Source organism: Chiloscyllium plagiosum, unplaced genomic scaffold (assembly GCF_037043375.1).
Source record: "Chiloscyllium plagiosum isolate Xiang-an unplaced genomic scaffold, Cpla_swu_hap1 HiC_scaffold_5, whole genome shotgun sequence".
Taxonomy (NCBI): domain Eukaryota; kingdom Metazoa; phylum Chordata; class Chondrichthyes; order Orectolobiformes; family Hemiscylliidae; genus Chiloscyllium; species Chiloscyllium plagiosum.
Window position 1 is genome coordinate 74148601 of NW_028270143.1, and position 26145 is coordinate 74174745.

General features: G+C 39.9%; 1 protein-coding gene across 4 annotated transcripts in view; it reads left to right on the top strand.

The window, feature by feature from the left end:
- Positions 1-26145, top strand: part of krit1 (KRIT1 ankyrin repeat containing) — a 72962-nt gene that overhangs the window by 13292 nt on the left and 33525 nt on the right. For 2 of the 4 annotated variants that reach the window (XM_087987317.1, XM_043690256.2), the window contains exons 2-9: positions 147-247; positions 867-944; positions 1659-1812; positions 9490-9649; positions 16430-16522; positions 18873-19002; positions 24065-24308; positions 25819-25934. In XM_087987317.1, the coding sequence (XP_087843443.1) occupies positions 1711-1812; positions 9490-9649; positions 16430-16522; positions 18873-19002; positions 24065-24308; positions 25819-25934 (845 nt within the window). In that variant the 5' untranslated portion in view covers positions 147-247; positions 867-944; positions 1659-1710. The remainder of the gene's footprint in view (positions 1-146; positions 248-866; positions 945-1658; positions 1813-9489; positions 9650-16429; positions 16523-18872; positions 19003-24064; positions 24309-25818; positions 25935-26145) is intronic. The other 2 variants (XM_043690260.2, XM_043690261.2) reach the window with 2 other exon arrangements.

Consider the following 26145-nt stretch of genomic DNA (forward strand, 5'->3'; position numbering starts at 1 on the left):
GGTAGGCAGTAACTTTGGAAAGAGAAAGAGTCAACGTTTCAATTTGCCTCTCAAAAGTTCCCTCAAACTGAAATGTTAACTGTTTCTTCTATCACAAATGCTGTTTTATCTGCCAAATATATCAATATTTTCTGTTTTTATTTCAGATTTTCAGCATCCACAGTATTTTGCCTCAGTTAACACATCTGGTTGATGACTTTTCATAAGAACTGGGAAAAGTTGGAAATGTAATATCATCATCTTAAATGTAAATAATTGCATCTAAACTTTACTTTAACACTTACTGTTTCGAAAAGGATATGTAAGAATGCTTGGAAACTAAATATAAATGCCTAACATTTTAATCTGCTGATACAATCATATTTCAGTGTTATAATTGAGGATTTATCTACCACTGTTAAGTAGCAGTGTTTCAAGGAGCCCAGTTCAAATTCACAGGTTCACAAAATTTATAGCACAAACCATCAGGGAACAAATAAAAGTGCAGATTGATTCTAATGATTGTCTTCATGAACTGAATTGCCAAGGTTCAGGTTACATATAACTACAGGGACATGGTGGTATGCTGTTCAGAGGGTCGATGCAGACTTGATGGGCAGAATGACCCCTTACTGCACTGCAGGGATTCTATAATTCTATGAATCTAACTGTTGATTTACGGCTGCATTTTGAACAAAATAAAATGGACGTTTCTGGGATCTGTATCCAATAATTCATCAGACACTGTGCTTGGAGGAATACTTGTGCTATCTTTCTTGGCAAATTCTCATTTTTGTTATAAACTATTGTAATTTACAAGTTCATATGAAAAGACCTTGTCAGTCAATTCTTTTTTAATTTATGGGAATTATTTTCTGTTCTTTCAGGATTTGTGTGTTGTTGGCTTCCAGTCCAGCGGGCAGTTAAGTCAGCTACATTGCTATGGGCCCGGAGTCACAGACAAGGTAAGGATGGGAGATTTTCTTCCTGGCAGAGCATGGCCAGAACAGATGGTTTGTTTTTCTGACAATTGATAATTCATGGTGATTTTTATTGAATTCAAATTTCACTGTCTGGGATTCAAACTCAGGTCTCTCGAACATTACCTGGCTTTCAGGATTAATAGTCTAACAATAATATCACTAGGTAAAATCACAAGGCCATGGCTTCCCCCCCAAGCATTGCTGGCTATGGGTATTGATGTTGGTACACATTTGCTGTCCTTGGAATGTAGAGATCACCACAGTGCCATAAGGAAGGGAGTTCAAGAATGTTGATGTAGTTCCAAGTCAGGATCATGTGTGCCTTGGAGGGGAGCTTGCAGATGGTGGCATTCCCACGCATCTGCTTCCCTTGTTTTTCATGGTGATTTAAGTTACAGATTTGGAGAGTTGTGTTGAAAGAGCCTGGATGCATAACTACAATGTATCTTGGATATCATCCAAGTGAAAGTAATGAACGTTGAAGGTGATGACATAATGTTCAAGTCAAGTGGGTTGCTTTATTGACTTTCTACAGAAAATATAGGATTCCTAATAATGCTTGAGCTTTTTCAAGTTTCCACAGCCCCAATAAATGATCACCTTATTTGTTGATGTTAACAGTTGCAAATTTCATTAAATAGGAAATGATTCTCTTCAAGAGTAAGTTAAACAATTCATCATGTTTTGTATTCACAGGAGAAATTTCGATGGTTTCTGACTCCAAATAAACAAGTGGAGTGAAACAACCATGGGCAGTCTCAATGACCCAGAGGATATATATATTGCAGTTATTCGTCCTAAGAATGCTGCTAGTTTAAATTCTCGTGACTATCGAACTAAATCATATGAAGTAAGCCAGAAAATACTTTAAAACTATTTACTTAAGATATGTAAATGGTCAAATGTAAATTTGTTAAATAATTTGTTATTTCTCATGATGAGTGACAATTAGGTTGAATTGAAGCATTAATTTTAGCGACACAAATCTCATGTGTTTTTCTGCTTATGGAGAGTTTTCTTGTTGGCTCCTGAATATAAAGTTGGCGGACAAAGCACAGGCTAGATTGGCCACCATTGATCATAATTTTTAAATGGAAAGTGTCTTGGCAAAACATTCAACCACTTACAACACTGTTTTTAAGAAGAGTGCAAAGTATACTACACTGTCAAGAGGATAATAGCATATAATTTAAGTTTACCCAGTAAAATAGAGTTCCTTAAGTGAAGAAGGTTACCTCAGAATACAACGGGATCTTGATCAGATGGGCAAAGGGCTGAGGAATAGCAGATGGAGATAAATACTAGGTGCTGCATTTTGTGAAAGCAAATCTTAGCAGGGCTTATACACTTAATGGTAAGGTCCTGGGCAGTGTTGCTGAACAAAGAGCCCTTGGAATGCAGGTTCATAGCTCCTTGAAAGTGGAGTCGCAGTTAGATAGGATAGTGAAGAAGGCATTTGGTATGCTTTCCTTTATTGTTCAGAGCATTGAGTACAGGAGTTGGGAATCATAGAATCCCTACAGTGTGGAAACAGGCCCTTCGGCACAATGAGTCCACACTGACCCTCTGAAGAATAACCCATCCAGACTCATTCTCCTACCATATTATTCATCCCTGACCAATGCACCGAACCCACATATCCCTGAATGCTATGGGCAGTTGAGGATGGCCAATTCACCTAACCTGCACATCTTTGAATTGTGGGTGGAAACCGCAGCACCCAGAGGGGACTCACGCCGACACCAGGAGAATGTGCAAACTCCACACATACAGTCACCCGAGGCGGGAAATGAAACTAGGTTCCTGCCGCTGTGAGGTAGCAGTGCTAAGCACTGAGCCACCATGCCGTCCCTCAGAGGTCATGTTGTGTTTGTACAGGACATTGGTTTGGCCACTTTTGGAATATTGCTTACAGTTCTGGTCTCCTTCCTCTCGGAAGGATGTTGTGAAGGATTCAGAAAAGATTTACAAGTGTGTTGCCAAGTTTGGAGGACTTTAACTATAGGGAGAAGTTGAATTGGCTGGGGCTGTTTTCCCTGGAGCGTCAGAGGCTGAGGGATGACCTGATAGTTTACAAAATCATGTGATGCATAACACGGAAACAGACCCTTTGGTCCAACTCATCCATGCTGACGAGATATCCCAATCTAATCTAGTCACCTTTGCCAGAACTTGACCCATATCCCTTGAAACCCTTCCTATTCATATACCCATTCAGATGCCTTTTAAATGTTGCAATTGTACCAGCTTCCACCACTTCCTCTGGCAGCTCATTCCATACACGCACCACCATCTGTGTGAAAAAGTTGCCCCTTAGGACCCTTTTATACCTTTCCTCTCCTTACCCTAAACTTATGCCCTCTCATTCTGGACTCCCCAACCCCAGATAAAAGACTTTGTCCATTTATCCTATCCATGCCCCTCGTGATTTTATAAACCTCTGTAAGGTCACCCCTCAGCCTCTGACAGTCCAGGGAAAACAGCCCCACCTATTCAGCCTCTCTCTATAGCTTAAATCCTCCAACCCTGGCAACATCGGGGACTATGGTGGAGTGGAGGAGAGTCTGGGTGGGAAACTGAGAGGGGAGGGCAGAGGGGACTGAATGGGGGGTGGTCTGAGGAGAGAGTGGAGGAGACGACGAGGGGACTGAGGGGGTAGGGGCGGAGAAAACTGGGAAGGGAGAGGTGCTGAGGGGGGAGGGGAGGAAGGATCTGAGTAATTGGACAAAACTGGCAGATGGAGTTCAATAGCCAGGGAATTCCTAGAAGCATGGCACTCATCCACAAACTCCATCAACAAACGCATCGACCTGGACCCAATATACCGGCCACTACAGCAGACAGCTGAAACTGACAACCGGAAGCGGCAGGGACAGGCCACTATAAATGCCGGAGGAAACACCACAGAAGCGCTTCGCAGGAGGCTCCCAAGCACTGAGGATGTCACCTAGACAGGGGACGAAACGTTTGCAACAAAAATTTCCAGCTCGGCGAACAGAACCACAACAACGAGCACCCGAGCTACAAATCTTCACCCAAACTTTGAAGATGGAGTTCAAAGTAAGCAAATGTGCTTCGAAGCGATAAAGGACTGATCTTCTAGACAGCAAAATGCAGCGGTATGTCAGTCCTGGTGCTTCAGGTGCACGGATCTTTAACATGTCACAAACCAGAAAATAATCAAGACAGGTAATGGAATGCTGGCTGTTATATCAAGAGGACTTGATGAGGAGGTTATGCTGCAGTTATACCAAACACTGGTTAGACCCCACTTGGAGCACTTCTGAGAGCCACTCCTTCTGACGGATAGTTTGGTCTTGCAGGGAGTACAGTGTGGCCTTGCAAGAATGATAGCTGGGCTTCAGGCTTTAAGGTCATTTCTGTAGAACTGAGAAGGTTCGGGGTGATCTGATCGAAGTCTCCAAGATATCAACAGGAAACGACGGACGTAGTAAACTGTTTCCACCGAGCACAATGGCGGAGTGTTCAGGAGAGATGTTGGAAAGCACTTCCACACACCGGGTGGGAGAGGTTCGGAACAGTCCTCCGTGAACCGTGGATATGGGATCAGTTGTCAGCTTTAAATTGGAGAGTTTAAGCAAACATATGAAGGGTTATAGGCCAAGAGTGAGTGTTTGGAGTTAGGCCACAGATCAGCTACAGTCTCCTTGAATGGTGGGACAAGCAGGAGGTGCTAAATGACCTGTTGCTTTGCTCCTGTTGTCTGGGGAATGGGAAAAGGGATCCGAATTGGAAGGCGGTATCTGTGGCGAAGGGAGGAGGTGGGATCCGGAGTGAGAGGAGGGATCTGGGGGACGGAAGCAGCGTCCAGAATGGGAGGAAGGATCTGGGGAGGGTCAGAAGGAACCAGGGTGGGGAGTGAGAGGAGAGATCTGGGGAGGGAAGCAGGAATCCTGGGGAAGGGGGTGTGGGGCAAAGTTGAAAACAACATACTCGTGTTGCTGGTGGTTCATGCACTGGTTTTCTTGGTACCTCCTGGGCCCTGGTTCCCTGGAGAGGTGTCCATGATGGAGCCAGACACTGAACTCTGCACACTTCCATCATCACCTCTGACAGGCTCTGAACTTCTTTGGCATTGTAGACTGGTGGATAAGTATGACTGAAATAATCATATGTTCGGTACAGTGCAGGGAAGAGCCCATAGTTTTACTTCATTATTCTTTCATTGGATCTGGATATCACTGGAAGGATTAGCATTTGTTGACCATCTCTAATTGCCCACAAATGTTCACTAAGCCATTTCTGAGAGCAGTTAAAAATCGATCCATTGCTCGGCATCTGGAATCATGTAGGCCAGACCAGGTAACACTTTCCCTGAAGGATACAAGTGATCCTCAGGTTTTTACAACAAATGATACTTTTATGGACATCATAACTGAGACTACATTTACATTCCATGTTTTATTTTTGTATTTAATTCATTGCATTTCCAGACCAATTAGCCTGGACATGTAAATTACCACTACCCCACCATTTCCCCATAAAATATCGAAATTTTTTAGGTTTAAGAAAAACTGGAGAATCTTGGATTTTTCACCAGGAAATAATGAAAGTCACTTCCGAAAGTGACTTTTCAGGGTATATTTAAGATAGTGAAGACCCGGGTTCAGTTCCCAACTCAGGCGACTGACTGTGTGGAGTTTGCACATTCTCCCCGTGTCTGCGTGGGTTTCCTCTGGGTGCTCTGGTTCCCTCCCACAGTCCAAAGATGTGCAGGTCAGGTGAATTGGCCATGCTAAATTGTCCGTAGTGTTAGGTAAAGGGGTAAATGTAGGAGTATGGGTGGGTTGCACTTCGGCAGGTCGGTGTGGACTTGTTGGGCCGAAGGGCCTGTTTTCACACTAAGTAATCTAATCTAATCTAATCTAAGAGCATGGATATGGTAAATAGACAAAGTCCTTTCCCTGGGATGGGGGAGTCCAGAACTAGAGAGCAGAGGTTTAGGGTGAGAGGGGGAAGATATAAAAGAGACCCAAGGGGCAACTTTTTCCACGCAATGTGTGGTGCGCTTGTAACATGGGCTGCCAAAGGAAGTGGTGGAGGCTAGTACAATTGCAACATTTAAAAGGCATCTGGATTGGTATATGAATTGGAAGGGTTTGGAGAGATATGGACCGGGTGCTGGCAGGTGGAAGTAGATTGGGTTGAGATAGCTGGTCGAAATGGGTGAGTTGGACCGAAGGGTCTGTCTCTGTGCTGTACATCTCCATGACTCTATGACTCAAATTAAATGCAACTTGTTGCTGCTCTAATCCTGTTTGGTTAGTTGGAGGAAAGGTTAAAACAGGGAACTCATTGCAACTCTTTTTTTGCAAACAAATCAGGATTAGACCAGAGATATGCTGGCATACATAGCAGCTTTTGTTAAGCAGCTTGCATGTCTTCCAAGGATTTATAGATTCTCATTGGAATTGTCAACTGCAAAATGTTGAAGCAAGACAAAGGCAAGTTTTAATTTATTCATTCATGGGATGAGAGCATTGCTGACTAGGCAGCGATTATTGCCCATCCCAAATTGCCCAGAGGGCAGCTGAGAGTTGACCACATCTGTGGGTCTGGAGTTACAAGTCGTCTAGACCAGGTAAGGATGACAGCTTTCTTCCATAAAGGACATTTGTGAACCTGGTGGATGTTTCCTGGCAATCGGCAATGGATTCATGGTCATCATTAGACTCTTAATCCCAGATTTTTAAATTGAATTCAAATTCCACGATCTGCCATGGCACAATGTGAACCCAGGTCCCCAGAACATAAGCTGAGTCTTTGGATTAACAGTCCAACAATGATACTACTGGTCACAGCCTCAAGAAGTTCCTTTATCAAATGTTGTACCCCGTAAGAATATTATCACTGGTGCAGTTGCTTATTGGGTGGTGTTGAAGTATTTTTAGGATTCAACATCTCATACTCTTCTGTAGTGCTAATTATGTCCATAGCACTACATGTCATTCTGCATCTTATGATGATGAAGGATGCTATCCAGGTCAGTACCAGATGGATGCCTCTGAAGTTGAAGATGGCTTTTGTCACTTGTACCTTTGGAATTTTGTATCTAATATTGTTAATTGTGTGCTTTACAAATATCCCCCACCCTGATTCTGAACAAAGAACAATTCAGCGCCCTTTGGCCCTCGTTGTTGCACTGACGAGTGAACTAATCTAAATCCATCACCCTACATAATCCCATCATCATCCATGTGTTTATCCAAGGATTGTTTAAATCTTCCTAATGTGGCTGAGTTAACTACATTGGCAGGCAGAGCATTCCACGGTTCATATTACTTCGATGTTTTGAAATTACCATTCTTATGAGAATTCTGACAAACTTTTGACATGCGTTTGGGATTCTATGTGATCCAGACTTTTGCCAGATCTCATGTAAAATCTCAGCGCAAATACCTTTTTGATTCAAGGAGCTTTGTCGAACTTTTAGTAGCCAATAATTAAGCAATCCTGAGGGAACATGTTTCATGCAAGGATTATGCCTCTCTTGCTCTTCAAATTGGAGTTGTTGCTTGATTTTTTTCTGCTATGGTAGTGAGCAGCTGTCACCACATTCCTGTACTTGAGTGACATACAAGCATACCAGAAAACTTCCACCAGTCATATCCACATTCTCCTGATTCCATTAGACACTTTTAATTAAATGCTCATATCTGTCTTGAAGCCAGCTCTATAAATATTCAGGCAGAATACATTTTGGTGGTCTGTACACTATGATGAATTGTTGAAAAATGTCTTCCCGAGCAGTATTGTTTTCTCACTTCTCAACAAGTCAGAATTCCAGGGAAGTACATGGAAAAGCTATCAAGACACTGCAACTCTTCTTGAGGTCTGGCAGAACTAATACTAATGACTGGGAGGGCTTGTTATCGGTTGTTCAAATTAGCAACAACATGTCCATCAGGCTGCATCATGTTGAGTACAAATGCCTCCCTGATGAGGATTAGCAACAGCAGTGAAAGAAAGAAAGCAAGTGAGTCCTGTACTCAGAATGAATAAACTGCTGGTAGCGCTTCACCTATGCACACCAAAATCTATGGGTTGACATCTGGTTTTTTCAGTTTCATGAAAACCCAAGGCAGAAACACGTGACCCTGAAAAGACAACATTTTTAAGTTGAAACATAGTTAAAGTGTGATTCACATTTTTGCAAGGCTAGCACGAAGGTATCAAGTCCTGTTGCTGGAGCCTTCTTTGCATTAGGCTTCTGTCCTTATTTTTTGTTTAGATTTATTGTTTTAAGATCAGTCCATAAAGGAAACATGTTCTTTTATCCACTCAATATTTTGGTGAAGGTTACAAAGACCTTGAATTTCAGTTGTATTTCATCTCATCCGAGCACCTCAATGCAAAATAATCTTTGATACACAAATGTATTCACTGTTGCATCATGGCTCATTAAGCAAGCAAATGAACAGTACCCAGTACAAATGTAATATTTAGAGTTCACAGACTTTGCTGTCCTCATTATTAAAACAAGATGCAGTACATTATCCCACATCAATTATCCTTAGAGCATGGATGCTAATTTCTTTACTGGTAAAATGCTGCCATGGAGTCACTGGTGTCCGTCTCTGCTTACTTCATACTGGCTAAAATAAGAGTAGCCATGCTTAACCTTTCCTTTACAGATTGGAGCAAGTCTATTTTTTATGTTTTGAAACTAAACATTTTGGTGTCAGTTTTATTTAGAGGAAGTAACTCTAACTTGAGTCAGATCATGGATTCAAGTACCATAAAAATGTTCAAGTGAAATATCCAGACTGACACTTCAGTATGGGACCAGGACCATGCTGCAGTATCAAAGGTGCTGTCTTCTGGATGAAATGTTAAACTATAGTTCTGTCTAGCAATTTAGGTATAGTTAAAAATCCCAAGATAGCTTTTGAAGGAAAACTTGAGGTTTTTTCTTCCCTGGATTATTGGCTGATATTAATGCGCTGGAAATAAAGCCCCACTATTTCCAGAGTTGTCACAAGTATGAAAATTTGACAAAATCAACAAAGTACTCAACTTTCCCAGATTGTCTAATTTACATTAAAAAAATATGCATGCCAGTTTTTTCTATGAGCAAGAAAATAACCATTTACTCTAAACAGTTTTTAGCCAATGGCAATAAAGAAGCATGAATTACTAACTTTTAAAGTCTATAAATTAAACTCTATTCCTTTTTAATATTAGTCTCACAACCATTAAAGTAGGTGGTCAGTCAACACTTTGCTTTCAGTAGGATTAGGCACGCCATAAAATTGCTGATGTATTTCATATAATTGTAGAACCCTACAGTGTGGAAACAGACCATTCGGCCCATAGAATCCGCACCTGCCCTCTGAAGACCATTCCACCCAGATCAGCCACACTTGTTGTTCTGTTTGTTTTTGTGACATTTAATGACAAAGATATTTTAGATAAGCAACATCTCATTTGCCATGTTTATTATGCTAGTATATCATATTTTGCTGTGTTCAGTATCACATTTGGTTGTATACTTGTCTTTGTGAAGATTCTGCTGCTGGAGTTGCAAAATGAAGGCAAGGAGAAAAAGAGAAAGAAAGTTTTATTACAAACAAAACTGAAGAGGGATGAAAATAAAGGGCAAGACATTCTTGACTTTGTAGTTGAAGCCACCAAACTGATGTCACCTAACAACCAAGGAGTCAAAGGTACAAATAATGCACATTTTATTGCACTTATTCATGAGAGATTTCTTTTGTTCATTTGTAGTTTAGCATTGCTAATCGTCAAGATTCAGTAATTGCTTTATGGGATGAATAAATATAAAAGTTCTGTTTTAATTACCTCTTGTCAATCATGCCAAGGATTATTGGTGCAAATGATTTATTTGTTTATATTGGTGTTGGGACTTTTGTACTTTCAAGTTGTGGAAAGGAATTCAACTTTGTTTTATTGCTGCATTATGAAAAGATTCTGCCAAAAAAATTTAAACATGCAGCATTTAATTTTGTTGCCTGTGACGTATTTTTGATGTCCTCAAGTCAAGAATGGCATGCCATAAATGCCAACTTGTGTCCTTTCTGTCTTTCCTTTCAAACATTTTGTAGAAACTGCAAGTTGCAGTTGTTTAGAATAAACTTTGTAACATCGAAGAGGGCAGGAACAGAGATCAGCAGGATGTGAAGAGACAGTGCATTTAACAAATGAATGACGTTTGTTGCAGAAAAGTGTAAAGTATACAATTTAATAGTAAGAATGAGGAGAAGCAATATGAGCTAAAAAGTAATGTTAAATGGACTGTGGAAATCTGTAAAGCACATAAAATCCTTGACTTCATGTGTTAGGCTCAGAGCACAAAAGTGAGCTTTTCATTATAAATCTTTATAAAACACTCGTTGAGCTTCAGTTCCAGTATTATGTTCAGTTCCAGGCACCAGATCATAGAAAGACTATCGAGGCCTTTCAAAATGTGTGGAAGATTTTATTTCTTAGTCACAGGATGTGTGTGTTCCTGGCAAGGCAAGCATTTAATTGTTTCTAATTGTCCTTGAGAAGAAGGTGGTGAGCCGCTTCTTCAAACTATTGCAGTCTTTTGATGTTACAAAGGAAATTCCTGAATTTAACCTGGAGACCATGAAGGAATGGAAATGCAGTCCCAAATCAGGATGGTGTATGGGTTGGAGGCAAACTTACATTTAGTGATGCTGCCATGTATCTGCTGCCTTTGTCCTACTAATTGGTAGACATCTGTGGTTTCGAAGGTGCTCTTGAAGAAGCCTGTGTAAATATTTGTAGTGCCAAAGGAAGTGGTGGTATAATTGCAGCATTTAAAAGGCATCTGGATGGGTATATGAGTAGGAAGGGTTGAATGAGATATGGGCCAAATGCTGGCAAATGGGACAAGATTAATTTAGAATATCTGGTCGGCATGGACGAGTTGGACCAAAGGGTCTGTTTCCATGCTGTACAGCTGTGTCTCTATCTTGTAGATGGTACATACTGCTGCCACTGAGAGTCTGTCATGAAGAGAATGAATGTTCATGGTGAATAGGGTACCATTTGAGTGGTTTACTTTGTCTTGAATGGTGTCAAGCATCTTGTGTTGTGAGAACTGCACTACTTCAGGGAGGTAGAGAGTATTCTTTCGCAATCCTGACTTGTGCCTTGTATGTTGGAGAGGTTTTGAGGTTAATTTCCTTCCATGTATAATTCTTAGTCTCTGCCCTACACTTGTAATTTCAGTGTTTATATTCTGCTTCTCCGTGGTAATCAGGATTTGATGGTGGGAGATTTAGCAGTGATAATATAATTGAAGGTCAAGGGTTAGATTCTGTCTTGTTGGAGATGATGATTGTCTGGCTTTTTTATGGCATGTATGTTGCATGCCACTTATCAGCCCAAGCTTGTCCAGGTCTTCCTGAATATGGACACAGATTGCTTTTGTATCTGAAGAATCGCAAATGGTGTTGAACATTATGCGAATGTCAGTGAACATTCCCACTTCTGCCCTTATGACTTAGGGAAGGTAGTTGGAGAAACAGTTGAAGCTGGTTTGGCTCAGTACACGCCATGGGGAGCTCCTGCAGAAATGTCCAGGATGGTAAAAATGGGGGAGATACTAAATGAGTATTTTGCATCAGTATTTACTGTGGAAAAGGATATGGAAGATATAAACTTTAGGGAAATAGATGGTGACATCTTGCAAAATATCCAGATTACAGAGGCGGAAGTGCTGGATATCTTGAAATGGGTAAAGGTGGATAAATCCCCAGAACCTGATCAGGTGTACCCGAGAACTCTGTGGGAAGCTAGAGAAGTGATTGCTGGGTCTCTTGCTGAGATATTTGCATCATCGATAGTGATAGGTGAGGTACCAGAAGACTAGAGATTGGCAAACATGGTACCACTGTTTAAGAAGGATGGTAAAGACAAGCCAGGGAACTATAGACCAGTGAGTCTGACATCGGTGATGGGCAAGTTGTTGGAAGTAATCCTGAGGGACAGGATGTACATGTATTTGGAAAGGCAAGGAATGATTAGAGATAGTCAACATGGCTTTGTACATGGGAAATCATGTCTCACAAACTTGATTGAGTTTTTTGAAGAAGTAACAAAGAGGATTGATGACGGTAGAGCAGTAGATGTGATCTACATGGACTTCAGTAAGGCGTTCGATAAGGTTCCCCATGGGAGATTGATTAGCAAGGTTAGATTTCATGGAATAGAGGGAGAATTAGCCATTTGGATACAGAACTGGCTCAAAGGTAGAAGACAGAGGGTGATGGTGGAGGGTTGTTTTTCAGGTTGGAGGCCTGTGACCAGTGGAGTGCCACAAGGATCGGTGCTGGGTCCTCCTACTTTTTGTCATTTACTTAAATGATTTGGATGCGAGCATAAGAGGTATAGTTGGTAAGTTTGCAGATCACACTAAAATTGGAGGTATAGTGGACAGGCAAGAGGGTTACCTCAGATTACAACAGGATCTTGACCAGATGGGCCAATGGGCTGAGAAGTGGCAGATGGAGTTTAATTCCGATAAATGCGAGATGCTGAATTTTGTGAAAGCAAATCTTAGTAGAACTTGTACACTTAATGGTAAGGTGCTAGGGAGTGTTGCTTAACAAAGAGACCTTGGAGTGCAGGTTCATAGCTCCTTGAAAGTGGAGTCGCAGGTAGATAGGATAGTGAAGAAGGCGTTTGGTATGCTTTCCTTTATTGATCAGAGTATTGAGTACAGGAGTTAGGAGGTCATGTTGCGGCTGTACAGGACATTGGTTAGGCCCCTGTTGGAATATTGCGTGCAATTCTGGTCTCCTTCCTATCGGAAAGATGTTGTGAAACTTGAAAGGGTTCAGAAAAGATTTACAAGCATGTTGCCAGGGTTGGAGGATTTGAGCTATAGGGAGAGGCTGAACAGGCTGGGGCTGTTTTCCCTGGAGCGTCGGAGGCTGAGGGGTGACCTTATAGAGGTTTACAAAATTATGAGGGGCATGGATAGGATAAATAGACAAAGTCTTTTCCCTGGGGTGGGGGAGTCCAGAACTAGAGGGCATAGGTTTAGGGTGAGAGGGGAAAGATGTAAAAGAGATCTAAGGGGCAACTTTTTCACGCAGAGGGTGGTACGTTATGGAATGAACTGCCAGAGGAAGTGGTGGAGGCTGGTACAATTGCAACATTTAGGAGGCATTTGGATGGGTATCTGAAGAGGAAGGGTTTGGAGGAATAAGGGCCGGGTGCTGGCAGGTGGGACTAGATTGGGTTGGGATATCTGGTCGGCATGGACGGGTTGGACCGAAGGGTCTGTTTCCATGCTGCGCATCTCTATGACTCTATGATTGAGATGATTGACCTCAAAAATAAAACCAAAGCCTCCTTCATGTGTACTAAGTATTACTTGAACCAGCAGATAGTTTTCCCTCTGATCTTCATTGATTGTGGATTAGTTGGAACTCCTTGATAGCACACATGGTCAAATGTTACTTTGATGTCAAGCGCAGGCATTCTTCCCTCACTTTTGGAGTTCTGCTTTTCTGCCCATGTTTGTTCCAAAGTGACAGGAATATTGACCAGCGATGAGATACGTCAGTTATGTGGAGAGATGAAGCTGAGGATTTTCTTTTTGAAACAGGAATGTTTAAGAAGATAGTTTTATCTTCTATGTGTTGAAAGTAAAAGAAGGTTTTAAAGTAAATAAACCAAAGTTGTGGGGTTAAAGATTTGATACGAGAGGTTGCATGCTTCAGCAGATTGTGAAAGGAACAGAAGGCAACATGGGGATATTTTATTTGAATGTAACAAGTTGTTGTTGAATGTGTTGCTTTAAAAGGTGGTGCAAGCAGAGTAAAGTTGTAAAGTACAAATGTCCACAGGACTATAGGAAAAGGACAGCGGAGTGGGACAAATTGAATCACTTTCAAAGAGATGTCATGGGCACAATGAACTGAACAGCTCTTTAATACTGCATCATTCAAAGTTTATAAAATATTACTAAGTAATTTAAGTGGGAATTGTTGGCAGTATTTGTGTTTTCTTCCTTGTAATTGTGCGGATTAGACAACAAAGTATCTGCTTCTGTCCTCCTCCTCGTGCTGCAGAATAATTGAACACGAGCATGTGCACAAAAAAAGCTTGTGATCCCTGACATTGAAATTTATTTTCCATTTTTGTATTGAAATTTAACAGTTCTATTGAATTGCTAAAATTCTATTCTCTCATTTGACCTTCATCTTTTTATTTTTGCTTGTCTTGCTTTTCCTCAATTGAAACAGTTAACTTGATTCAGTGCATAGGCCCACAAGCAGTTTCCAGTAATCTTCCACTCCTTTTCTGGTGGACTTGTAACAATGTAAGATATAGGCCAATCACCCTGTAAAGCTTGTCCTGCAATTCTATAAGATCGTGGCTGATCTGCCCCAGATCTGAATTCCTCTTCCATGGCAACTCCTCAAAGCCCTCGCTCTTCAATATTTCAATAAACAGCCTAATCAAATAAATAATTAATTTGGATATTAAGTACTTTAGAAATATCTCATTACTGGACCTTTCAGCTGTAATATTTACTCCCTTTTAAACTTAGCAAATCAAACATGAGACAGAAGAGCTCCCTGCAAGTTGCATACCCATTTTTCTCTGTCTCTCACACTCCATGACTGGTAGAAGAGGCTCCCTGCTACCACTTTTGTCTCCTTCACTTGCTGCACTTTCCTCCCAGTCTGCTGCTTATTGATGATTTACTGCACATTCAGTCATAGTTATACAGTATGAAAACAGACCCTTTGGTCTAACTCATCCATGCCAACCAGACATCCCAATCTGACCTAGTCCCATTTGCCTGCATTTGGCCCATATCCCCCTCAGCCTTTCCTATTCATATACCCATCCATACGCCTTTTAAATGTTGTATCTGCTTCCACCACTTCCTCTGGCAGTTCATTTCATGTACGCACCACCCTCTGTGTGAGAATGTTTCCCCTCGGGTCCTTTTTAAATCTTTACCCTCTTTGTTAAACTTATGCCCTCTAGTTTTGGACTCCCCCACTCGAGGAAAAAGGCCTTAGCTATTCACCCTATCTGTGCCTCTGATGATTTGATAAACCTCTATAAGGTCACCCCCTCAGCCTCCAATGCTCCAAAAAGGCCCCAGCCTGATCAACCGCTCCCTATAACTCAAACCCCCCCCGTCCCAGCAACATCTTTTAAGTCTTTTCTGCACTCACTCAAGTTTAACAACATCCTTCCTGTAGAAGGGTGACCACCATTGTGCACAGCATCCTAAAAGTGGCCTAACCAATGTCCTGTGCAGGCTCAATATAACCTCCCAACTCCTGTACTCAGTGCTCTGACCAATGAAGGCATTAGTTCCAAGCACTTTCACTACCCTGTCTAACTGTGACTTCACTTTTAATGAACTATGCATCTGAATCTCTAGGTCTTTTTGTTCAGCAACAATCCCCAGGACCTTACCACTAACTGCATAAATCTTGCCCTGATTTGTTTTTCCAAAATGCTAAACGTCTCATTTATCTAAATTAAACTCCATCTGTTACTGCTATACCACCTAGTTTGGTGTCATCTGCAAGGTTGCTAACTATGCCTCCTAGATTCACATCCAAATCATTTATAAAAATGAAGAAAACAGCAGACCCAGCACTAATCGTTGTGGCACACTACTGTTCACAGGCCTCCAGTCTGAAAAGCAACCCTCTACAACCACCCTCTTTCTCATGCCTTCAAGCCAATTTTGGATCCAATTGCTAGCTCCCCAGGATCCCATGTGATCTAACCTTAACTAACCAATCTACCATTTAGAACCTTGTCGAAAAAGGCAATGCACTGCCCCTCAGCATGCTCTAGCTTTTTTCCAAACTGTCTATATCCTTTAGTTCCCAGCTATTTAAACAAAGCATTTCTCCTTATTTACCCTTAACTTTTACAAATAAAAGAATTGATTTGGATACATTGATGCAAAAATCAATTAATGTAATAAGTGTTACTCTTATTTGATCACAATGTTAAGAGTGTAATTCAGACTAAATTATAATTTGTGTTACTCAGATTTGAAGCTTTTCTGGAACCCAGTAGGATTTTAAAACAAACCAAAATGGAGCTAAGACTTTGGAAACCTTGCCTCACAATTTAACAGTGGAGGCAAACATTTTCCGTAAGACACTTAATCGTGTTTGCAGATTGGGAATGAGCTGAAACTTTATTGCTGGAACAGCACAGCAGGTCAGGCAGCATCTAGGGAACAGAAGATTCGACGTTTCGGGCACATGCCCTTCTTCAGGAATGAAGAAGATTGGGAATGATGCCACTGAGTGTCCAAAATGTGGTGTTACACCATTACGTGTGTACACAAGAAGCAAAAATTGACACCGGGAAAGACAGAAATGAAAAAACAGAAAATGATAGCAAAAACATTTTTAACAAGCTATAAGCAAATGTGCATGCAACTTGTTATTTCATGATTATCTTTTTTTTTTCCATAGGTAAACGAGTGGTGTTGATAAAAGAATTCCCTGTCCACAGGGAGAATTCTTGCAAGGCAGCTGCACTCTATGTTGTACCAGCAGCAGTTAAAGGTAAAAAAAATTGCAATGCTGTAATGCCTCAGTCCGTTTTATAATAAGCCTCACGTTGTGCTTGTGACTTGCCACATCAATTTAGTGATTTCTGTTTTGAGAAGCAATTTGTAAAGAGTTGCCATTAAGAAACTGTTTGAGCTCAACTTCCAGAATGTAATTATTGAAGGACAAGGGTGGGAGATCAAATAGGTGATGTACATTTCATTTTAAACTTTTAAATTTGCAAGCAAAAGTAAGGATATTTAATATTATTCAGTTTATGCTGTATTAGAGAGCAAGAAAACTTACTGTATGAATGTTCTGCCCCATTCTGGCTTTGTTACTTAAGAAGAGGGAATAAGTAACTGATTGGAATAGCTGCTCTGTAAATAAGCTATTTTATTCATTTTTTTGTTTGATTTTACTAATATGCACAATAATTTAGGAAAACTTGATAGGGATTCTTTGCTGCGTAACCTCAGTAGGAATGGTTTGCAATGTCCCCATATTTGTTTCCACTTGTGTACAGAAACTTCATTGCACCACTATTAAGTTGATGAAAGGTATGTGCTATTTGCACAATGTGTATCAATCCAGACTTTTCTTTGTTTGGAGAAAGTTTAGAGAAAACAGAGTTAGTGCACCGAATCCATGATGTGATCTCCTCAGCAGTGGTGGCATTTTGAGAGAGGTGACTGCCAAGATATGTCAAGTACACAACATATTCCAGAGACTGCCTTTCCAGATATATAGCACATTAAATATCTGGTTGAACAGTTGTCTTAGTGCACAGAACAGTTGTTGTCACCATACTATTGTATTACACTGAGGCTGGACTGTGTATTAACAAGACTTGAGAGCACTGGAGAAATTCCAGCATTATTACTTCAGATGGATCCTCTGACTTCGCTGAGAAGACCATGAAACAAATGCTAGTATCTCTACAAGCATTCAGTGAGAACACCAGCAAATTAAACTTCGATGCACAGCATTATATCCAGATGTCTGAAAAGCATTTTTCCGACATGGTCCCATTTTCTGAAACAGGTCATTTGTCGGGGTCTAAAAAATACTTGCAAGATACTCTGAAGTTCTCCTTGAAATCTGGGAACATAAGCATTAATGAAGAGAGCAGTTTGTAACCAATTGTTCAGAATGGTGACAAGTTGCCCATCAAGGAGCATCATGCTTTGAATCAGTGTCTTAATGATGAGGCAGAATAGCAGCAGAGAAAGAAAATAAAGGAAGCAAATCCTGCACTCCAGATCCTAGTACCTTGTGAGGCATCCTATGCCATGTGTTCACAAATCTCTGGCACGGGACTGTCTCTCTGTTCAGCTACCTGAAGACCCACGGTAGGAACGCAACTTTGAATAAACGTCAGCCTTGAGTTGAGGGACAGGTGGTAACGAGTGTATATAAAAGATGCTGTTGTGGGTTAATCATCACAAGTTACCTTTAATTCGTCTACTTGTTAAGAAATTTCACAGTGAATTACTGAAACAATAACTTAAACTTCATTGCATGTTGCATCCAAAATAAGACCCCACAAGCAAGTTAAGCCTCACAACTCAAGTTGGCTATTACTCGATTTATGGTTGAATTTAGCTACAATTCCAACCAACAGTGTCTATCTCTGCTGTCCAGGTTTGATCCTTGTGCAGTGTTGTTCTTTGAAGTTTTGCTGAAGGAGAGTTCTAGTATTGGATCCTTAGACAGTTTTATTGTCTGTCAGATCTATGATGTGATATTATTGATGATTCTTCATATTCTTTCATCTACATTATTGACTACTGCTCTGAAACTTGTCTGTAGCTTGCTTTCTTATCAGAAATAACTCCTGTGCTGTTTGTTACATTTAGTGTTAGCAATCTGTGGAAGGCACAGCTTTTCTGTGATGAACTCCTTAAATTCTTCTGCAGGGCAATCAGTGTTCTTGTGGCATAAAGAAGCCATATATCCAAGCAAGTATCAAAATAGTTTTGTTTATATATCTTTGGTTCCTTCTCCCAGACTTGGCTAATTGTTTTCAATTCTTGTGTAAGTTTTTCCTTGTCCCTTAATAGTTCAGACAGAGTTATTGATGCTTCTTTTGCATGTAGCAGTTTATCTTTGATTCTTTTTCAGTCCATGAACAGGTATTAAAATTCTGACGTTTACACTAGCACATTACTTGTGGTTCAAAATTTAGTTCCAGGTTCTTGGATAATCCCTTGAAGCCCATGTTAATGTGCCCATGACTTTTCTTTTATAGATGGATTGAACACTTTTTTTTTATATAACCATTGAATGTGATGTGCATGAAGAGATTGCGAAAAATGCAAATTGTTGTGCTATTAATTTTACGAGTGATTTTTACCCTTTGCAGACAACAGCAAGACATCCTATTGCCTTGGAGCACCAAGCTTTTACTGCTTCCAGGATATTATGCGTGTGTGCAGTGAATCTAGCACTCATTTTTCTACACTCAGTGCAAAAATGCTGATTGTCTTGGACAAGTAAGGAAATTTACAATTATTCAGTCTTCGCTGTATTGTAGTATAAAAAATAATGAAAATAGTAATGGTTTGTGATTCCCAGTGAGTAGATCTTCATTGGTACTATGCTTAAACTATAAATAAGAATGGAGTAAGAAATGGATAACTCGACTTCTAACATTTAGTGGTCTTCTTTCCCCTACTATGTCTTCACTCCTGATCAAATCTGAAATCAGAAGGTCAGTATGAAGAAGATAATAAGTGTTAATACAGACTTTTTGAATTGGATTTGCATGACTTAAATATGACTAAGAAAGGTAGAACAGTTGCAAACTTACTCAGTACCTCTAATGTCCCAGATTTGGTTGAAAATATCACAGTATTGCAACAATGCATGCTTTTATTAATGCACATTTGAACAACACTTGGCAGAATGGAAGAGTAATCTTCCAAATTCTGAATTATCACAAACCGTTGGGCAATTTGTGCCACTTTACAATTAGTTTTGTGAAACTAGAACTTGCAGTTGCACTCAAAAATTTAGTTTGGTAATTAGTAACTTAAACACCCTATACCAAAGTGACAACTTGATTCTGGCTGAAAAGGTGCATACTCTGTCAAAGCTTTAATGTATTGCATTCCTCAGACAATTTGCAAGAAATGCCAAAGGAAAGCAACAATTGTGACCATTCATTATTACTACCAGTTAATGACGTTTTTGCCAAAAGTAAGAAATTGTGAAGTGTGAATTCTCAGTTCTTCAGATTGTGATGCCTTGAGAGATTTTTAAAATGAGAAGTTCTATTTTTTCCTTATTCTATCTTTTATGTTTCTCCGAATGCAGTCTGTCTTTTCCTCTGTATTTCTCTTCTGCTCTAGATTTTACAATGGTGTAAAATCATCCCCTGTAATCCTTCCTCTGCTTATTTGCCAGTCTTTAATTTTGTTGATTATTGACATGACTATCATACCTGTTGCTCACTAAGATCTGAGAAGCCAATGCTGTTCCATTATCAGCTTGTGCTTCAAGCAATTCTGTAGCCAGTGTTTTTAAACCTGTCAAAATAGGCATGCCATGAGATGTCCTGCTCCAATAAAATCTGGTCTATGCTCATTTTTGTCAGCTGCCATCCATTTTCTTCTGAGCTTGTTCATAATATTTAAGGTCAAGTATAGAAGGCAGGTATTGACAGCATGTTCACCTGTTCCTCATGAAGCTACTGCAGGAGTCTACCCGTATGCTATATGCCTTAATCACCAGGCTATATAAAAGTCTATCATATCTTTCTGAGGTACTGCTAGATCAGTGTACAACTAACTGCATGAAGCTTGAAGATAAGATTATGCGATGAAGAAATAACCCATTCAGGCAAACCAACCCAGACCTGGAGCATCTTGAATGTTCTATGCAATCATTCATCACTGACAATATCAGCATTTATCAACTGTGTTAATTGCCTTGTCTTCTTGAACTTGCTGTAATACATCTTCTATAGATAAGCCCTCAGTACAATTTGAAAGGGATTTTGAGGTTTTTGACCAGGTCAGCAAAGGGATAGTGTTATGGTCCCAAGTTGTCATGGTGTGTGGTTTGGAGAAAAACCTGCAGATCTTCATGCTCTTGACTATTGCCTTTGATTATATAGGTGGTAGATGCCCTGCCCAGATCTGTTTTGCAGAATCCAACATATTAGTGCAAAAGACTCTGCTGAATTATCTTACACAAATCTTCAGTGTAAGGTGCTGGCTGGATACTCTTTTTAGCTTTGTCCTTTGGGCTCAATTATCATTCCAATGTCCAGCCAATTCCATTCACTTGTGATTCTGAAAAAGAGCTAACTCCCCTGTACACAGCAAAAGCTGTTTGTCATGACAGTTTCCTGAGTGTAGTGCTGAACATTTGTTCACACTGATCTAAACTCCGTGCTCAGCTGCTTTCTCAGCAAAGCTGTGGAATTTTAGTTACAACGCAGCCATCTAACAAATGATGTGAATGATGTAAAAAGGCCTATCCGCTCTATTTTAAAAAATCTTTTTCATGGGGCATCTCCATGACTCAATAGTTAGCACTGTCGCCTGACAGCATCAGGAGCCCAGGTTTGCTTCCACCCTCGAGGGCGACAGTTTGTGTGGAGTGTGCACATTCTCCCTGTGTCTGCGTGGGTTTTCTCCAGATACTCTGGAGTCCAAAGATGTGCAGGTTGGTTGGATTGGCCATGCTAAATTGCCCACGGTGCCCAGGGATTACCCATGGGAAATGCAGGGTTACATGGTAGGGTAGTTGGGGGGGGGGGGGGATGTGAATCGGGGTGAGATGCTCTTCAGGGGGTGAGTGTGGACTTGACGGGCTAAATGGCTTGAATCCATAATCTAGGGATTCTATGAAATCTAATTCGGTCACTTATCAGTAATGATGGGAATGTTTTTTTAATTTTGGTCAGTTTAAGAAAAAGCACATTTGGACACAAGATGTATTGTGATCTGTACAACTGATTCATTTAGATTTTGTAGCATGAGTAATTTACTCTAAACCAGATTTAAATTTAAGATTAATCTGGTGCATTTCATGAACAAATTTAATCCAGACTGTCTATTTAAACTGTTGGACTTCAGATTCTTTTATTTGTTGTTTGGGATTCTCTTGGCAGTAATATGAAGTGGGATGGTATTCAGTTTTGCATCACTTTGATTTTGTTATTGGCGTAATATTAATTCAAGATGTGCTGTGTTTTTGTGTGCATTTTCATAATTAAAATAAATCAATCTTTATACATTTCATCAATGCCACTAGTTTGCTCTTAACTGTAATATTGCACCGTGGACTTTAGAGGATTTATGGTATTAAACCTCAGCTATGTATTGTAGATTGGAGAAAAGGTTGAGGAGATTTGATTAAGGTATTCAAAATCATGATCTGAACCGAGCAGATGAGAAAAAAATGAGTGACAAGATTGAGAAGACTTGTACACAAAATAACAGTAATTGGCAAAATAAGCAGTGGTGACATGAGGGAAACCTTATGTAGCAAGTCTTTAGATCTGGAATATGTTGTGTCAAGGAAGAAGTCCTGGGGTAAGAAATGGTTTTCTGGATCAATACATTGAGATGTCAATGAGAGAATAAGCTGTCTGAGACAAAGTATTGTATAATGGGAGAGGAATAATTGACAACCTGGATGTACAAGGCCTCTTGATGACCACAATATGATGATTTTTCATTAAGATGAAGAGTGTCAAATAAATTCAGGACCCTAGTTTCAGCATCAACTAAAAGAAGCCACAGTGGAATGAGGTGTGATATGACTGTAGTAAGCTAGGGAGTGTTAATTAAAAATGGATAGAAAATAGCAAGCACTTGACCTGCAACAATTGCTCTTTTCTGTCGAGGCAAAACTAAATTGGGAAAGGACATCTGACCAGGGCTAACATAGGGAATTCTGCAGGAATCAGTGCTTAGACCCCAACTATTCAGAATATATGTTATGATTTAGATGTAAGGACTAAATATAATAGCTAACACTTTACAGACAACCCAAAACTGGATGGTAGAGTGAATTGTGAGGTGGCGACGGAGATGTTTCACTGGGATTTGGACAAGTTTGAGTGAGTGGCCAAATGTGAGGCAGATCAAGTATAATATGGAAATATGTGAAGTTATCCACATTGTTATCAAAAGCAGGTAGATTATTATCTGAATGGCAATGGATTTGGAAAGTTGGAGGTGCAAGATGTCTGTGTGCCCTTGTATATCAGTTGCTGAAAATATGCAGATTCAGCAGGCAGTGAAGAACGCAAATGGTGTTTTGGCCTTTGTAGTGAAAAGAGTCAGGTGCAGTAGAAGGGATGTCTTGCTGCAATTGTACAGAGCCTTAATTAGACTATTGTTTGCAGTTTTTAGTTTCCTTATTTGAGAAGGGATGTTCAAGCTGTTGGGGGAGTTCCATGAAGGTTTCCCAGCGTGATTCCTTGGATAACAGGTCCGATGTATGAAGAGAGACTGGATTGGTTAGGACTACATTCACTTGAGTTCAGAAAAGTAAGGGAGTATCTCATCAAAACTCAAATTGTAACTGTAATAAACAGAGTAAACACAAGTAAGATGTTACAGACGGTGGGGGAGTACAGAATTTTGGTCACGGTCTCAGGATATGGGCTATGTGATTTTGGACTGTGATGAGTATTTCCTTCTTCCAGAAAATTATGAGCCTGTGGAATTCTCTCGTCACAGAAAACTGTGGAGGGTAAAACATTGAATGTTTTCAAAAAGGAGCTAGATATAGTTCTTGGGGCCAAATGGATCAAAGGGCCTGAGTAGAAAACAGGATCAGGATCAAGCTACTGAGTTAGATGATCAGTCGTGACCATATTGAATGGTGGAGTGGTCTCGAGGGGCTAAGTGGGCTATGTTTGAGAGTATGGTGAAGGCAATTTCAATCATAGTATTCAAAGGGGAATTTGATTATGATCTGAAAACATAAAATATGCAGGGATGATGAACAAGCAAGGGAATGACATTCAGTGAATTTATCTTGTCAAGAGCCAACATGGACATCTGTCAAATAGCTGCCTTCTTTCCTGTAATGATGTTTGTTAAGAATCAGTGACTCCACCCATTAAAAAAGATACATTTTGAATGAGGAAAACATTGTGTAACTTGAATGGTCTTTTGCCACCCTAATCCAGTTCAGGGAGATTAAGGTTAATCAGTTTCCTTGTATTGATTGCCCTGCCCCAAAATGATCTTATAATTCCACATTCTTATGATTCTCCCAAATTGAGAGCTAGCTGATTCTAATTGAAAAACTGGCTTCAGCCCCATGATAAAATTGGGAAAACTAACTAGTATTTCCATTTGCAACATGTTGTTTGGCTGAAAAGCTTAATTATGAGGAAATGCAGAACTAGATGATTTTTGACACCCACACTAGCATACATTGTCAAATAATGCACATTTAGGTCAGCATATATATATTACCACAACAGGAGTGCAAGCTCTTGGGATTGGGAGAAACAGGTGAAAAAAATCTCATTGAAGATCATAAGCTTAAAAGATTTTTGAAAATGTCTTCCTGATTTCTTTGCAGGTGGTTGGCAGAACAGCACACAATCTCCCATGCCATTCCAGGTCTTTTTAGACCATCACCTCTTGACAGACTCAAATCTTGCGTAGCAAACCCTGCTTACATCAAAGAAATGGATCAGCATGAAAATACCATGCATGTGGGCTATACTGCTTTGGAGATAAAAAGTAAAATGTTGACACTGGAGAAAGCTGACCTCTGTATCTACAATCCACTTTTTGGATCAGACTTACAGTACACAAATAGGGTAGGAAGCAAAACACTATCATATAAATATACTGTGTTTTTTTTAAACAATGACTGTTGTGTTTGTCATTCTAATGTAAGCTTGATATTATGCTTGTATTGATTTCTGATGTAAGCTGCTGTATCACCATGAGCAGTCTTATTTGTTTCTTGGTTAACTGAAGTACAGTAAAGAATATTTGGTATTTTCACTGGCTATTAATGTGATTAAACTTGGGAGTGTTTGTTGGTTGCCTAAAAGATGTAAATAATGATTAATAATATCTACTCCATTCTAAATGTATTTGGGTAGTAATCCTGAAAAATGTGTTTTTGTGTTGTGCGTAATAATTTTCCAAAAAAAGTAACCAATGGCATCTGCCGGTAAATTCTGACTTCTCTTGTGAACACGGTGCAGTGACAGTGTACAAACTATTGGAAAACTACAGAGGGCTGCCACAGTTAGCAGTTTCCTTGCAAATCACAAGCCTGATTTTTGTATTGCTGTTTTTCCTCATCTTCTGTGGCTGAGTCACCTTTTGCTATAGTTATATCTCATCTCTTTTGCGATCTTGTATTTACTGTTATTTTTCCCTATTACTTAATGAAGATGAACATTTATATTACTTAAGTAGCCTGTTTTAAGCAGGTTGAAAACCTGTCAAAAGACTCATAGCCTTTGTTATATTTACAGTATCTATTCTTCCCTTCTTTTAACTTTTTAAAAATCTATTTACTCTTTTCCCATCTTTTAGTTCTGAAGAAGGGCCTTGTTTAAAATTTTGACTTTCTCTTGTCTCCATAGACAGATGTTTTCCAGAATTTACTCTTTGCTTGAACACATTTTATGATCTTTTCAAATATAATTTCATTCAAAATTAGAGTCACTCCAATATTTTAATCAAGTAGAATAATAAATAGGAGCACAAATGGATCAGGGAGAAAGTGAGGACTGCAGATGCTGGAGATCAGAGCTGAAAATGTGTTGCTGGAAAAGCGCAGCAGGTCAGGCAGCATCCAAGGAACAGGAGAATCGACGTTTTGGGCATGAGCCCTTCTTCAGGAATTCAGGATTCCTGAAGAAGGGCTCATGCCCAAAACGTCGATTCTCCTGTTCCTTGGATGCTGCCTGACCTGCGCTTTTCCAGCAACACATTTTCAGCACAAATGGATCAGCCATGATCTTTCTTGTTGGAGGAACAAGGTGTCATATGGCCTACTTCTCGTACTCATTCGTATATTTGAATGCAGTGAGTGTTATTGTGTTAAGCAAGTCAAGATTTGTAACAAATCCTTCAATCATTCAGCAACCATTTCATTGGTCAGGCTTGTAAGTGCTAAGAAGCAGATGAATGTGCTTTAAGATATTTTTGTGACTTTTACTTCGTTGTGTGAAATGATAACTGGAGAAATACCATGTTTGTGAAACTGCATTTAGTTATTTTTTGAAATTGCAAACTCTTTGCAGTCACCCAGAGTGGGAGATGGCTAATATGTGAATTACCTTTTTCTTTAAATGATTTTACTCATAGGTGGATAAAGTGGTGATAAATCCATACTTTGGTTTGGGAGCACCTGATTATTCCAAGATACAGATTCCAAAACGTGAGAAATGGCAACGCAGTATGAGTAGCATAATGGAGGACAAGTAAGTATATAAACAGTTCTAAATTACAAATGAACATTTATCATCCAAGCAGGTGTACTCCAGCAATATTAATTTGTTTGCACTGATGATAGAAACCAACATGGTACAGATCTGAGCGTTGACTGAACGAGCACTGCACAATATAAAGAATCTGGTATCTAGAGCTATTTGGTGTGCTTTGGTAAACTCGGAAGCTTTGGGAAAATGAGAT